Source organism: Danio aesculapii, chromosome 9, assembly GCF_903798145.1.
Source record: "Danio aesculapii chromosome 9, fDanAes4.1, whole genome shotgun sequence".
Lineage (NCBI taxonomy): Eukaryota > Metazoa > Chordata > Actinopteri > Cypriniformes > Danionidae > Danio > Danio aesculapii.
Window position 1 is genome coordinate 18,004,322 of NC_079443.1, and position 14,146 is coordinate 18,018,467.

The 14,146-nt window shown below is 35.1% G+C and overlaps 2 protein-coding genes across 4 annotated transcripts in view; both read right to left on the bottom strand.

Annotated features, from left to right (window-relative positions):
- Window positions 1–744: 744 nt before the first annotated feature.
- On the bottom strand, window positions 745–6,478 carry creg2 (cellular repressor of E1A-stimulated genes 2). The gene is made up of 4 exons (XM_056465356.1): window positions 5,981–6,478; window positions 4,156–4,325; window positions 3,771–3,884; window positions 745–2,291 (listed from the first exon to the last, which is right to left on the bottom strand). Exons 1-4 carry the CDS (start codon window positions 6,398–6,400, stop codon window positions 2,150–2,152), a joined length of 846 nt encoding a protein of 281 aa, XP_056321331.1. The 5' UTR covers window positions 6,401–6,478; the 3' UTR covers window positions 745–2,149.
- A 2,041-nt stretch (window positions 6,479–8,519) lies between these two features.
- cracdla (cracd like a) overlaps window positions 8,520–14,146 on the bottom strand; it is a 37,929-nt gene continuing 32,302 nt past the window's right edge. For all 3 annotated transcript variants that reach the window (XM_056465073.1, XM_056465072.1, XM_056465075.1), the window contains 2 exons: window positions 11,345–11,459; window positions 8,520–11,263 (listed from right to left, as the gene is read on the bottom strand). In XM_056465073.1, coding sequence (XP_056321048.1) covers window positions 11,082–11,263; window positions 11,345–11,459 — 297 coding nt within the window. In that variant the 3' untranslated portion in view covers window positions 8,520–11,081. The remainder of the gene's footprint in view (window positions 11,264–11,344; window positions 11,460–14,146) is intronic.

Sequence of the window (14,146 nt, forward strand, 5' to 3'; positions counted from 1 at the left end):
TGTCCTAATTAAATAATTAAAAATCAAGGCATGATCCTATTTTATTTGGGTAAAATAAGCGTAATCTAGCAGCTTTTTCCTTTCATATAAGCCACTTCTGATACCAAATCATCAACTAGAAGTCAAGTTATTATTTGTTGTTCTTAAAACTTGGATAGGTAACAAGACTGTTTTTTTTTCTCTCATCTTGAGGTTTAATGTAGAGTTGGTAAATTTAGCTAGTACTGAAGTCCTTTTTAGAGACTAAGCTCTTTGCCGCAGACTGCTTTTATTCATACGCTCATCTCTTCTATATTAACTCTACAGCCAGCAGTTTACTCCTATATTCATCCATTTGTGGTTGTGTAACTAAAAGCAGCACTATCTTAGACATGTGCCAGTGTAATTATTTTTATTCTCTGTTAATTTGAAACAAACTCTTTCATTTCCGTTTCTCTGTTTCACAGAAAAGTTTGCTTTATAAGAACTCGTAGGCTGAAGATAAAGCTGAAATCATTTAAAATAGAGATGATAAATTACAACCCACACAGACCACTTTTTAATTCAGCTTAAGCCAGATACAGTATTACATAAGACAGTTTTTCTGAAGTCTCCTGGCAATATTATTTTAGGCTTAATTATGCATTATATAATCAAATTACTCTAATAAATCCTTTTTGAAATCCACGTCATTTGCTCTTCATTTCACATTAAGAACAAAATTAAAAAGCAAACCACAAAAAAATTGACTTCCACAATACAATATCACTTATTATTTAGAATTTTATTTGAGCAGCTCATGTGAGGAGGTAATGCAAGGCACAAACAGCTATTTGAGATTTTTCATTAAGCCGACGATTACATTATAGTATTAGGTAGTGTAACATACTGTATTAACACACCACACCTCAATTCTGACCATAAACTAAATGCATTAGATGCCATGAACATTAAATTTGCAAGCACATGACTTGTATTTCACACGTCTGCCATTAATGAAAATTCAGACCTTCAATGATATATAGCGTAAAGTGTGAGTTTTAGAGAAAACAGGCTAAAACCTCTACTGCTATTTGGTATATAGTTTTTGTGTGTGTAGTAAAGCATTCAGAATAGAAAGTACATACTTTCGTGAAGGCATAAATGGTGGAAATATTTAATATGAGTGATTTGAATGTTTATGTATAACGAATTAATAACTTTTCTTTCAATGTAACTTTAGTAAGTGTGGAATTATTTAATTAATTAATAATTTTAGACTTTCTTTGAATGAACAATTCATTCATTTAACAAATACTTGAAATTTGTTAAGAACACCCTAATGCAGTGAACTGGCATCACTGCAAAACAACAACAACACCTACAAAAAACACTGTTTGGAAAAACCCAGAGTCGTTCTGAAAACGTACCGCTATACATTTCTGGAGATCGCAAAATACGTCCCAGGAGCTATGTTTTTTTGCAGTCTTTGTTTTTGCGAATCCACCAGAGAGCGCTGTGTACGCTTTTTAAGATCTCAAACCGAGATTCTCTTGGTAGTGTTATTTGCACCTGCTATTCTCATGTAAATCCACCAGAGGCAGCTGTCGACTGAATGAATGATGAAGAGTGTTTTCAAAAGCACCAACTGACCAGCGTCCAATCACTTCCCTAAACCCAACCAACATCAAAAGCAATCCAAAAAAGCCCTTGCTTGATTTTTACCACATTTTCAGATTTTACCACAGTCTCACCCTGTTATTTACTTGTTTATTTTATTTTTTGGCTTCTGTTTTTGTCTTACGCACTTTCTAGAACCATTCTTCGCCAGACTCAAACCCCATTGCCATGATCAACTCCTCTCTGAGTCTCAAGTCCGCCAACGTACACGGCCAGCTACTGGACAAATTGGTAACAGCAGGAAAGCCGTCCTTATGGAGGTAAGCAGTCAACTGGTAAACGAGAAAAGGAACGACGTCATACCGCCCCGTAACATTTGTTTAAAAGACGAAATGTAGCCAAACGTACTTCTGGATACAATATTTGCGATCTCCAAAAATGTATATAGGTTATATGCAACGTTTTCAGAATGAGCCTATGTTGGTTTGGAAGTAGCAAGAAAAGCATAACCACCTTCTGTCCATAATCAGTTCAGCTCTGCTTCTCAAGATAGGATGTTGCCATTTTGGCCTTAGAAAGGTGTCGCTTTGAAATACTCTTCAAGTGGAACGACGGACACCCCACCAAACCAATCCTGAAGCCAAACTTGCTGCAAAACCATCTTCATGAAGAACCACTGATGTCCAGGGGGCCACTTCTTCATGACCGGATGCCTAAACACAGCGAAAACACTCAAATTACTTTTAACAAAACTTTACAAACACACCGCTCACCCTAAGAAAAGATTTTGATATGCTTAATATCAGTGGCATTAGCAGTACCTCTTAGGTATAAAATAAGAGTGCAATTGTAGGTGAAAAAACTTTAATATGACAACCTACTAGTAGGGCCAGACAGAATCTGCGGGCATTCTGTGCAGAATTTTGTAAATAATCTGCAGATTTATGTGAAATGATTGTGCAATGCTAATCCAATTAGATCCACTTCTTTGATAAACACAGCAAGTCATATAATGTATCTACCAAAAGAAACTAATACTTTACAAACTGAACTGTATTGCAAATAAATCAAATGAACATTTTAATATCCATCAATATTACTAAAATTAATATAAAGACTGAATAAATATAAATTTATAAACATTTACAGTAAATAAATAGACTCAATGATGGGAAAAAAATCTGTGGAAATCTGCATATTTCTGCGCTCACAGATTCCGTGTGGGCCTAATAACTGTTTAATTGACCAGAGAAAGCCATCCCAAAATATTTTAAGAATGTTTTAGCACTTTTGAGCTGCAATTATCACATTACTAGCACAGTTCTAGCTTGTTTTTCCGCACATAAGATGTCTAGTATGTTGCTAGCATGTTTTAGCTTGTTGTTAGTGTATACCTTGCACACTAAGCATGTTGCTAACATGAATTGTCACTGAAAGCTGCTTGTTTAGCATGCTGCTTGCATGAATTATCATTAACAAATTTCTAGCACTTCACAAACACATTTAAAGATGCCACTAATATGCCTTAACCTAAAGCTTGCACAAATTAGCATGATTGGCTTTTTAACACATGGCTAAGGCTTTTCCTAACATTGTTTAACCATAAAACCAAGAAATAACACTTACTACCATCTTAAGCATGTTGCCAGCATGTATTTAACATATTTTTAGCCTTTTTACATCATGCTGCTAGCATATTTTCACCATGCTTAAATCAGAAGGCTAGCAGCTTGCTAACACTTAATAATTGTACAACATTGTTCAGTCAAATAAATAGTGGTAATGTTGTTTTGAAGTCACACTTACATGTGATTTTAAGCCAAATATTCAAAGTACTGTGGTCAACAATATAGGAAGCATGTCACAATTTGTCACTGAGAGAATATAAAACCAACTTTACCTCAATTAAAAAAAATACTATAGTAATTTTTAACAAATACTAGGGTGTTTGTGAACCATACTACGATAAAATGTATTATACTGTACATATTATAATACTTTTTGATGAATGCTACAGCTTACTATATTAACTATAGTGAACTGATAAACTGTAATAAATAGTTTAGTATATACACTGACTGCACTATATATACTTGACCAACAGAATCAGACATAGTACACTTCCCAGCTTTGATTTAAAATGTTTTTGTTGCATTCACAGCGTTGTGTATGATTTATATTGTTCATATTACCTGGAGAACATGGCTTCTTTAGCAAAATCAAGCTCCTCTGGTCCTACCTCCACCATCTTACCAGTCAAAGTGAGTCTAGCGCACCTAGGGTCTTCAGGGTCATAAACCTGCTTCCTTTTGAGGAAAATGCACAGGAAAACACATCACTGTACAACACAATTATGTATTCAATGTAATAATAATAATACAATCTATTTTAAGTACCTTTAAAACCACTCAAGGTCACCATACATAAGACACAATAAATAAAAACAATAAATAACCATAAACTGTCAACAAAAAAAACATAAAAAAGCAGTAATTTTAAAAACAGTAATCAAGATAATCTAAACTAAATGAAATAGATAATCTAATCTAAATAAGTAGGTTTAGCAATTCAACAAACCTGCAGAAATCTCCTTCTGCTTCAGAGAAGGTTAAGGAAGCAAAAGGGAAGCTGCGGAGATCAGTTACAGTGTTGTCCATTGGCGTGACATAGAAATAAGGAACACCAGTGCTGTTGTCTGCTGGACCGTCGCTGACTGAGAAGATGTTGCCAAATGGAAGTCCTCTAATCTAAAAAGACAAGGTATAAACAGCACCCTAAAATAAGCAAAACGTTTAAACTTTGTTATGATCCCTAAAGAGTGCAAAACCCTTAAAGGGATAGTTCCCCAAAAAATGAAAGTTCTGTGATAGATTTGATAGGTTTGAATTCAGTTGTTCTGCTTAACACAAAAGAAGATATTTTGAAGAATGTTGTAAACCGGTTACCTTTGACATCCAAAGTAGGAAAATAAATACTATCGAAGTCAATGGTTACCGGTTTACAACGTTCTTCAATAAATTCTTTTATAATGTGACCTGCATGTGCTGCAGCAGGAAAAGGAACAAACAGGGTCAAAAAGGTTCAGCGGGGTCTATGAGGTCCACCTGTGCCTCAGTGTTGACAATGACTGCTTATTCAAAGCCGTTTGTATTGGAATTGTGACATGTGAGAAAGAATAAATGAATATTCTATTATGTATTTATTTATCTATTCATTTATATTTTGTATATGTGGCCTATATTTCAAACTTTTTGGCGAAAATAAAGACTGACAAAAAACCGTCACTTCATTTACACAACACAAATTAATATTTATATATCAGAGGTTACAGATGTTAAAATCATGCAATAACCTTAAATGACACTCCAGGGTTGAACTTTTGCATTTCCAGATATTTAACTGAGCGGCCTATATAGCGTTAAAAACAGATAAAATAGTGTCAACATTCAAAGGATGTTTTTTCATTTTAAAAGATTAACAATCATGTCATTTATCTCCACAAATCATAGTTTCAGTCATGGTTTTATAGTAGTAACACTAACGAGAACCACTGGCAGGGGTATTCATATGATATATTAAAAAATATATTAAATGTGTAATATGATTAAATGTATGCACTTTTATTTGTACTAAATGTCTTTATTTTTGCTCTTTATTGCAAATGTAATAGAACACAAAAAATAAAGCGTAATTTTTCTTCAATAGTGAGGTTGTAATATTTATAGTCACAGTACTGTACTAAAAAATATATATATATATATATATATATATATATATATATATATATATATATATATATATATATATATATATATATATAATGTGTTAACATTTACTAATGAGCAATTACAGTGTTATTGATGTGACAGTATTGTAAAAATAAATGTATTGTTCATGTTAGTACATTTACTAACATTAACTAATGCAACCTATTGTAAAGTGTTACTGAAAAATATATAGATTTTAATAGAAACTATAATGGTTTTTGGGTTTCTGGTAGTATTTTTGGCACCCATTGGTGGCATATTTAAAATATCCAAATGGAAATATGTCCCAAAACACACTAAACCATTAAATGTACTTTTTTAATAGTTAAACTTTGATGGCTTGCAATGTTTTGAGGTATTTTTAGTGGAAATGGTCTATTTTGTCTTTTCAGCTGGCTGGGTGAAATAAATGTTATTATATTAGTAATATTGCATTTGCAGCGTGTTGATGCCAGCATATGTAGAGCTGAATGGCACCAGTGCCAATGCTTTCAAATGTAAGTATATAAGTCCGAAGCGCTGGTTTGTTTTTGTTTGTTTTTTTGTTTGTTGACAGCTGAAAGAGCTGCACAAAAAACATATCACTAAACGGGCACTCGGGGAGAACGACAGGGCGGTCAACATCGCATCATCACCTGCTCCAGCGTGGAGAGGGTCGACAGGAGCCCCCAGTCCCCCTGATGCGCCATGTATCGCGCGACTCTAGCTGTCTCCTCGTGTGGAGGCGGTGGCGTCGGGATGCTGGACGGCACTTTCACCTCCTCCATCCGATATGAGAACACGCGGGACGCGGACGACACATCCTCGCCTTTCGAAATCTGCTCGGGCTTCTTCTCGGCCCCTTCCCGGTACACCGAGGACGGGTAGGACTGTTTCCAGATGCCAATGTTGTCGACGAGCACAGCGGGCGCCTCGTCCGAGTGAGTGTCCAGCTCCTCTTCCGCCGCGTCCCCGGTAACAGCCCATGACACTGAGCTCCTGATGGTGTAGCTCTCGCAAACACAGAAGAGTGCCGTTAACGCAGTAACGAGAAGCATAGTGCTGTATACATTCATGAGCACCGAGCCCGTTCAGACTGCATGTTTATTTCGCAACTACAGTACAGACACAGTATGGCGTTACATGATACTGAACAGAAAGTTTGTTGGCTCCGAAACAGCGGCGCCGTCTGGACCGCCTGACAACTGCAGTTATTTCTAAACTGGGTTCAGATATGATATTGTGATGGTGATTTCAAGATTTGGATATTAAAAGTACAACAAAGTATTTGCAGAAATAAAATCAAAGAAACGAACGAACAAAAAAATATTTATTTTGTTAGCTATTTGTAGTATATGTACATATTGTATTGTAACCTTCACAGTCACCATTCAATATAAAATACAAAATAAAAAGGTGGTGTTTTGGTATAAAATACATTTTTAAAACTCAATATTGAAACCCAAACATAAGGACTGAATTTAAAGAGTTTTATAAATCGATTTTGGTATTAATTGTTGTATGTCAGTACAAAATATTGCCATGTATCGATTGTTTGTGTTCTGGGGCATTTTGATGATAATCTCACATAAAAATACATGTATTATATACTGTAAAAAAACAGTTCATTTTGATTTATATTATTATTTATTAAAATCGCTATTGATTGTGTTCAGTTAATACAAAAAATAAACAAAAAAAATTATTAAAATGAATGTAGAATAATAATATTAATGTATTCATTGTATTGAATAATTGCAAATAAATAAAATATTATGGATCTATGTGTTGGTAATTTGCTATACCAAATGTGCTCTTTTTAATAACACCACAAAATAAATATATGGGAGCCTGAATTCATATTATTGATAGTACAATGCACATAAAAAAATTAATACTTAAAATAAACAAGTAATTTTAAAAATGATTGAATTGAGTTAATACAAACATGAATGCAAGTCTGAAATTCGGCATTTCAAAATAGGTAAAAAAAAAAAAAAGCATCTTTATTTTTAAATAATACATTTTTTTAGTTGTTGTTGTATTTTTATGTATGCATTTTTATGATGAAGGGAGAGGTTCTGGCACTTCTCCTGTTTAACGTTTATATGCTCCCACTGAGCCGAATAATGACAAAGAACCAAATCTCCTACCACAGCTATGCTGATGACACTCAGATCTACTTAGCCTTATTGCATAATAACTTCTGCCCCCTTGACATCCTCTGCCAAAGCATTGATTAAATTAACAGTTGGATGTGCCAAAACTTTCTTGAGTTAAACAAGGAGAAAACTGAAGTCATTGCAATTGGCAACAGAGATGAGGTTCTCAAGATTAATGGCTCTAAGGGCCAAACAACAAAAAATAAGGTAAAAAATCATGGTGTGATTCTGGAGTCAGATCTGAGATTCAATAGTCATGTCAAAGCAGTTAGTAAATCAGCATACTATCATCTCAAAAACATTGCAAGAATTAGATGCTTTGTTTCCAGTGAGGACTTAGAGAAACGTTCATGCTTTTATCACCAGCAGGGTGGATTACTGTAACGGACTCCTTACTGGCCTTCCCAAAAAAGACAGCCAGATCATTTCAGCTCATCTAGAAAGTGTGGCCAGAATTCTAACCAGAACCAGGAAATCAGAGCACATCACACCTGTCCTCAGGTCTTTACACTGGCTCCCAGTTACATTCAGAATAGATTTTAAAGTATTATTACTGGTCTATAAATCACTAAATGGCCTAGGACCTCAATACATCACAGATATGCTCACTAAATACAAACCTAACAGATCACACAGATCTTTAGGATCAAGTAAATTAGAAATTCCAAGAGTTCATTCAAAGCAGGCTGAATTGGCTTTCAGAAACTACGCCCCTCGCCGCTGGAATCAGCTTCCAAAAATGATCAGATGTGCTCCAACTTTAGGCACATTCAAATCAAGACTGAAAACACATCTGTTTAGCTGTGCCTTTACTGAATAAGCACTGTGCTACGTTTGACAGATTCATTGTTTTATAAACTGTTTTAACACATTTTAATCTGTTTTTAATCATTTGTTTTTATTTTCTTATACTTGTCTCTTTTATACCTGCTAAGCACTTTGAATTACCACTGTGTATGAAATGTGCTATATAAATAAACTTGCCTTGCCTTGCCATAAACTACAAATCACAGGTCTCATATTTAGTGTGATGAATTTATTTAAGATGAGTATTTTCAAAAGCAAGCTGACCATAATTTGATATTTCAAAGTACATGATATTCTTTACAGTCACATAATTTAACATAAGAGAAATCTTTAAACCTAATAGGTGTCAGAGAATCAACAGGTCATACAATGATTCAATACATAAAAACCCACGGATGGAATCACGGAAATAAATAAAACACATAATTAGAAAAGGAATAATCATATTCAATTAAATTAATACTCAGACAACAAGAAAAAATACAAGAAAAGGTAAACCTGAGAAACACTGAGCAATATATTATACAGGAACAAATATATAGATTTGGGTAAAACATATACAGTAGCATCAGTTTCTATTCCTGAGATCTCACTCAGGACACTTTTGTTTGAGTGTGAACCTGAATTCCTTTCACCTTCATCTCTAAGAGTTACACTGTTGTGTTGTGCTGTATTGTGGCACTTTTACAAAACACATCACCAGCAGGATATTTACTTACATATTTGTTTTCTGTTACTGATGCTTACACATGACAATCAAAAGATTGGAATAATTCAGTAAGATGTGTAATGTTTTTGAAAAAAAGTCTCTCATCTCATACTGCATTTATTTGATCAAAAATACAATACAAACAGTTAAATATCTATCTTTACAATTAAACTAACTGTATTTAACTGCATTAACTGCTGTATTTAACTGCTGTATTTTCTTTGATACACAACTGACTTTTACTTCAAGGTCAAATGAAACTTCAGAAATCAGTCTAATGTGTTGATTTGCTGTTCAAAAACATTTCTCATTAGCAATGTTAAAACTGTTCAACCAAGGCTCATTATGGATACGTACCCAGGCCTACATTTCTGGGAACTGCCAAATATGGAACTGGAGGTACGTTTGTTCGCAGTTTTTGGTATTGCAAATCCACCAGAGACCACTGTGTACAATTTTTGATGATCACAAATTCCTCTCGCGCCTCCTCTTCTCGCAAAAATCCACAGGAGGGTGCAATTTACACTTCAGCCAACCAGGCCAGCCTGCTGTCAACTTACTGACCCACTCACCCCTTCCTTAAACCCAACTGATAGTGTTTTTAAAAAGCAATCCAGAAAAAGAAAAGCAGTCGAGTGATTTCACCATATTTTCAGTTTTCAGAAACATTTTCAGAAATGTTTTTTATTTACTTCTTGCTTTTGTTTTGCTTAGTATCTGGAACTGCTCTTCGCCAGACTCAAATCTTGTAATTGCGGTCAACTCAGCTCAACGTCCCAAGTCCATCTCCATACGTGGTGAGTGACTGAGCAAACTTGTAGCACCGGAAAAGCCATCAACATAGAGGTAAGCGGTAAGCTGGTTGTGCTAAAAGGAACAGAAGTCGTCGGCGGCCTCATATCGTCCTGTAGCATTCATTTTAAAAACAAAATGCAGCCATACATACCTCTGGCTACATAATTTGAGCTATCAAGAAATGTAGACAGGGGTACGTATCCACAATAAACCTGTGTTTCAAATGTTTGTGCGGTTCAACAGTACAGAAAAAACAGAGTGAGTAAATTATGACAGAATGTTTATTCTTGGGTGAACTATCCCTTTAAATTGTAAAAATACAATTGATCAAATGAATGCTTTCTCTCTGAGCAGAAGAAACTTCATTGGAAAAATAAAAAATATATATGTTTGGTTAATGCATTCATAATTCACAAGGAGAGAATGCAAGCAACATACAGTACAGTAAATAGGTAAACCTAAAGGGGTAGTTCACCCAACAATGAAAATTCCACTCAAGTGCTTCTAAACATATATGAACTTCTTTCTTCTGTTGAACACAAAACAAGATATTCTGAGGAATGTTGGAGAAAAAACAGCCTTTGACATCCATCAGAAGAACAGAAAATATCGAAGTCAATGGCTGGTATTTTTTAACATTCTTAGGTATATCTTTGTGTTCAATAGAAGAAAGAAACATGAGTAAAGGGATGAGTAAATGATGTCAGAATTATCTTTTTTTGGTGAACTGTCCCTTTAAGAGATTCAGTGACTGACAAATGTGTGACTGTCCCTCAGTAATACACAAATTCTGGTTCACTTCCAGAATGCACCGCTTTAAAGTCCAAGTAAAAGTGATTTACAATGTTCATTTTCCTAGCGCACATTGTCATTCTTTAGGTGAATAATTAATTAATGCAAGTTATTCCATTAAAAAAAAAGTTTGTTGTGATAATCTTTAATTAAAGAATGGCCATTTTTCCCTGTTTGGAGTGGTGGTCCTTCTGTTGACGTCAGTTTGATGCTTCACTCTTAATATTCTTAACCACGCCCCTCTTACCATTAATTTGCTATGAGGGAATGACGCACAAAAAGAAAGCTCTGCTCCCTACATTAACATACTGAAATAAAAGTCTCAACAACTTCTGGTTTATGCTGACATTAACATTAACTTAACATCTGCTGAGCTTCATATGGAGCAAACCACTGTCACTTTAAATCCACGTTTAACATGAAAAGCCCTTCAAACTTACAAACCGTATGCACAGACTCATCATCCAACCCCAGATTTAACCTCTGTCACCTTTAGTCCATAGTCATATCACTCCATGCCAATGATTTCCTCTTGGCGAGCTCCATCCAGGACGGTTGCCCACTGTCCCGCGCTGACTGCAGAGGAGATGATGATGGTGAGGATGATGGCGATTTCTGCTGCCCCTTTTCCTCTCTTTCTGCTGACCTCACAGGAATAGAAGACACTGATGCTTCTGGAAACATCAACACCAAGTATGAGCGTACATTTAAACTGTAGCTGGCATATAAAATCTCATACAATGTTGCTCACTTACGCGATGACAAACTTGAGTCAGGTCCCGTTCCGGACACCTTTGAGAACGACGATCGGAGAGGACGGTCGGAGACTGCTGTGCTTCGGGACTCTGATGAGCTTTTCTGATCAATATTCTGGTGAAATCAGTAAAATAATCTACAATGTTCACCAAACAAAACACCACATGCAGAATAATATGTGCAAATATGCTAAGGCTGCAAATGTCCACTCCAGAAATCATAGACTTTTGGGTTAGTTAATTGATTTATAGCTTTATATTATTAAAGGTCCTATGAAATTAAAATCAAGTTTTTTAGGTGTTAGTATCAGTATTGTTAGTCTTTAGAATATCATAATGTAGTGTGCTCCAAAACAGTGACAAAATTCACATTTAGAAGACATAAAACTGACAAATGTGGATCAATGGCTTTCTTGACCAATCAAATGCTCTCTAGAATATGACATGCCTTCAAGACGCTTCTCATCTGCTTTTCCGTTGATGCACTTGAGCTCAACCACTCTAACTGGCAGAGCTGTGATAAAACAAAACACCATTGGCTGTTTTTAAAAAGGGGGAGGAGCTACACGATGTCCCACCCACTCTTAGTATTTCGGTTGAGATTACATCAAACATTGAATAAAAAAAAGCATATTTCAAAGCACTTCACTGGACCTTTAATAGTAACTTTAGTTTAAGTACCATTTCTTATTATTGACTTGGGGTTTGTTAGTTGCCTATTATAAAGATATTGGTTGTTTATTAGTACTTATAAAAGTACATAATCTGTATAATCATTTTCTACATCGCTAATCTTACTACTACTGCCTTAATAACTAATAATAAGCAGAAAAACACCAGTTTATTGAGTCAAAGTCATAGTTAATAGTTTATCAATAGGGAGAATTGCATCTTAAAATAAAGCGTGATCTTATTCATTAAATTTTAAACAACTTTGAGGCTGTTGTGAGAAATGTCTAATTAATAAGATCAGATCAAATCAAAATGGGAACATTTTTAACTTTCATGAGATGTTTTTTTTTTTAAATTGATGTTTTTTTTGAAAATTTACATTTTTATGCAAACTCTAATGAAGGAGGTCTGTTTATTGATAACTGGCATTTACATTGGCTAAATCAGTAAAGAGAAATACTATTGCAGTGATATAATGTCGAGCATACAAGTGTATACAGTTTTTCTACAATAATTACCAGTCTAAATTGAGATTAAGAGCATGTTAAACAAAAGTGAAAGAGAACAGAACACAAAAGAAAACATGGATGAATCGCTCCATGGTACATAAAAAATAGCTGAAGTTTACTAGCCAGAGCGAATTTTCCAGAAAGTTCACTGTAAAAAAAAGTGATTAGCTACTTTACTAAACCCATTGCCCTAAAACTATCAAGTAAATGATCTTTGTGCATATTTTAAAAGTTCCAAGTTCCACTGACACACAAAAGATAAAAAACAAAAGCATTTTTATTCAACAAAATAGATAAATAATTCACTGAGTTAAAGCTTTTATTAATCAGAGTAACTTGGAACTGTTAAGTTGATTAAAACAGGTTTACTCACTTTTTAAAGTAAAGTCAACAAAACTGCTTTTTAAGCAAAATGTTTACTCACTTTTTAGGTAAAATCCCACATGGAAAAATGTCAAAACCATGTGTTTCATATGGTGGCAGAGAGCGCTTTACATGCTGCAATTTAAAGGTGCTGTGTGTAAGTTTTTGACTCTTCTAACGCATTAAAATACCATAATATGTTTGCAGATATTTGTGAAACATGCCAAGTGAACATAATTGTTTATCTGAAAAACAATGCTAAAGTCAGTTTTTAAGTTCAAGTGTTTTTTGGTTCAAGAGTTCATACTTAGATAATGCTTGACTATGTTAGCAGGTTTGGCATACTGTAAGAGAACCCTGAGCTCAGAATTAGATGAGCCCAAGGCTCCAGCCTGGTCAATAAGCATTAGGAGGGATACGAGATCGGGTAGTTCTCGAGAGCTCCCATAATTTGTTTAGCCTATACCTTAATTAATAGGATGGCTCTATAAGAATTGACCGCCCACCATGCCAGTGTGTACGCATTAAGTGATTGTGACTGTTACTATATTTAATTCACTTGAGTCGCATGTCTTTAGACTGAGAGAGGAAACCGGAGTACCCAGGGAAAACCCACAAACTCAGGGAGAACATGTTAACTGCAGAACATGTTAAAGCAGTGCTAGCCACTGAGCCACCTTGTCGCCCGATCTTAGAATTGAGGAGGAGGGAGAAGAGATGGATGGGGGAGGTCTTTCAAAAAAAGATAGGGATATTTATGTTAAATTTGGAATGATACAATTGGCTAGCTAACGATTAGCGATAGGGACCAGCTGCGGTCAGTCATATCATGTGCTCCTCTCGAAATTAATTTGTAAAACTTCATTTATTTTACTTTGAAAATGTGCTTTCCGTGTCGGAATGTCTGTCTTTGTTTTGGTCCCTTTAACCAGCCCAATGCCAATTTCCCCAATTATAGATTACCACCCTGGGTTGCCTTGATGGAAAACAGTGTATTTTATTCATTCACAGTCAGGAAGGCTCTTGAAGTATGTGTCCGCAACTGAAATGTGACCTCCGGTGGACAGGAGCAGACTCCAAAATGAGATGTAGATTCAGAGTTCCACATGAGGTGGTTATTAATTAGCAAATAATATAAACATTACAAATGCAAACATTAAGTGAGCAGGTTACATTGTAACCCTGTGTCCTAACAACCTGCTACGTGACAAGATTTGTAGTGATAAGCAATTTGGCTGTTTGCACCAGACGAAACACG

Bases quoted from the DNA above. Each gene is read 5' to 3' on its own strand.
- creg2 (XM_056465356.1), bottom strand. From the start codon at position 6,400: ATGAATGTATACAGCACTATGCTTCTCGTTACTGCGTTAACGGCACTC. The intron at 4,326-5,980 runs GTGATGATGCGA...TTGTCTTTTTAG, and splicing joins CCCTCTCCACGCTGGAGCAG to ATTAGAGGACTTCCATTTGG. The intron at 3,885-4,155 runs GTTTGTTGAATT...TTTCCTCAAAAG, and splicing joins GCAGAAGGAGATTTCTGCAG to GAAGCAGGTTTATGACCCTG.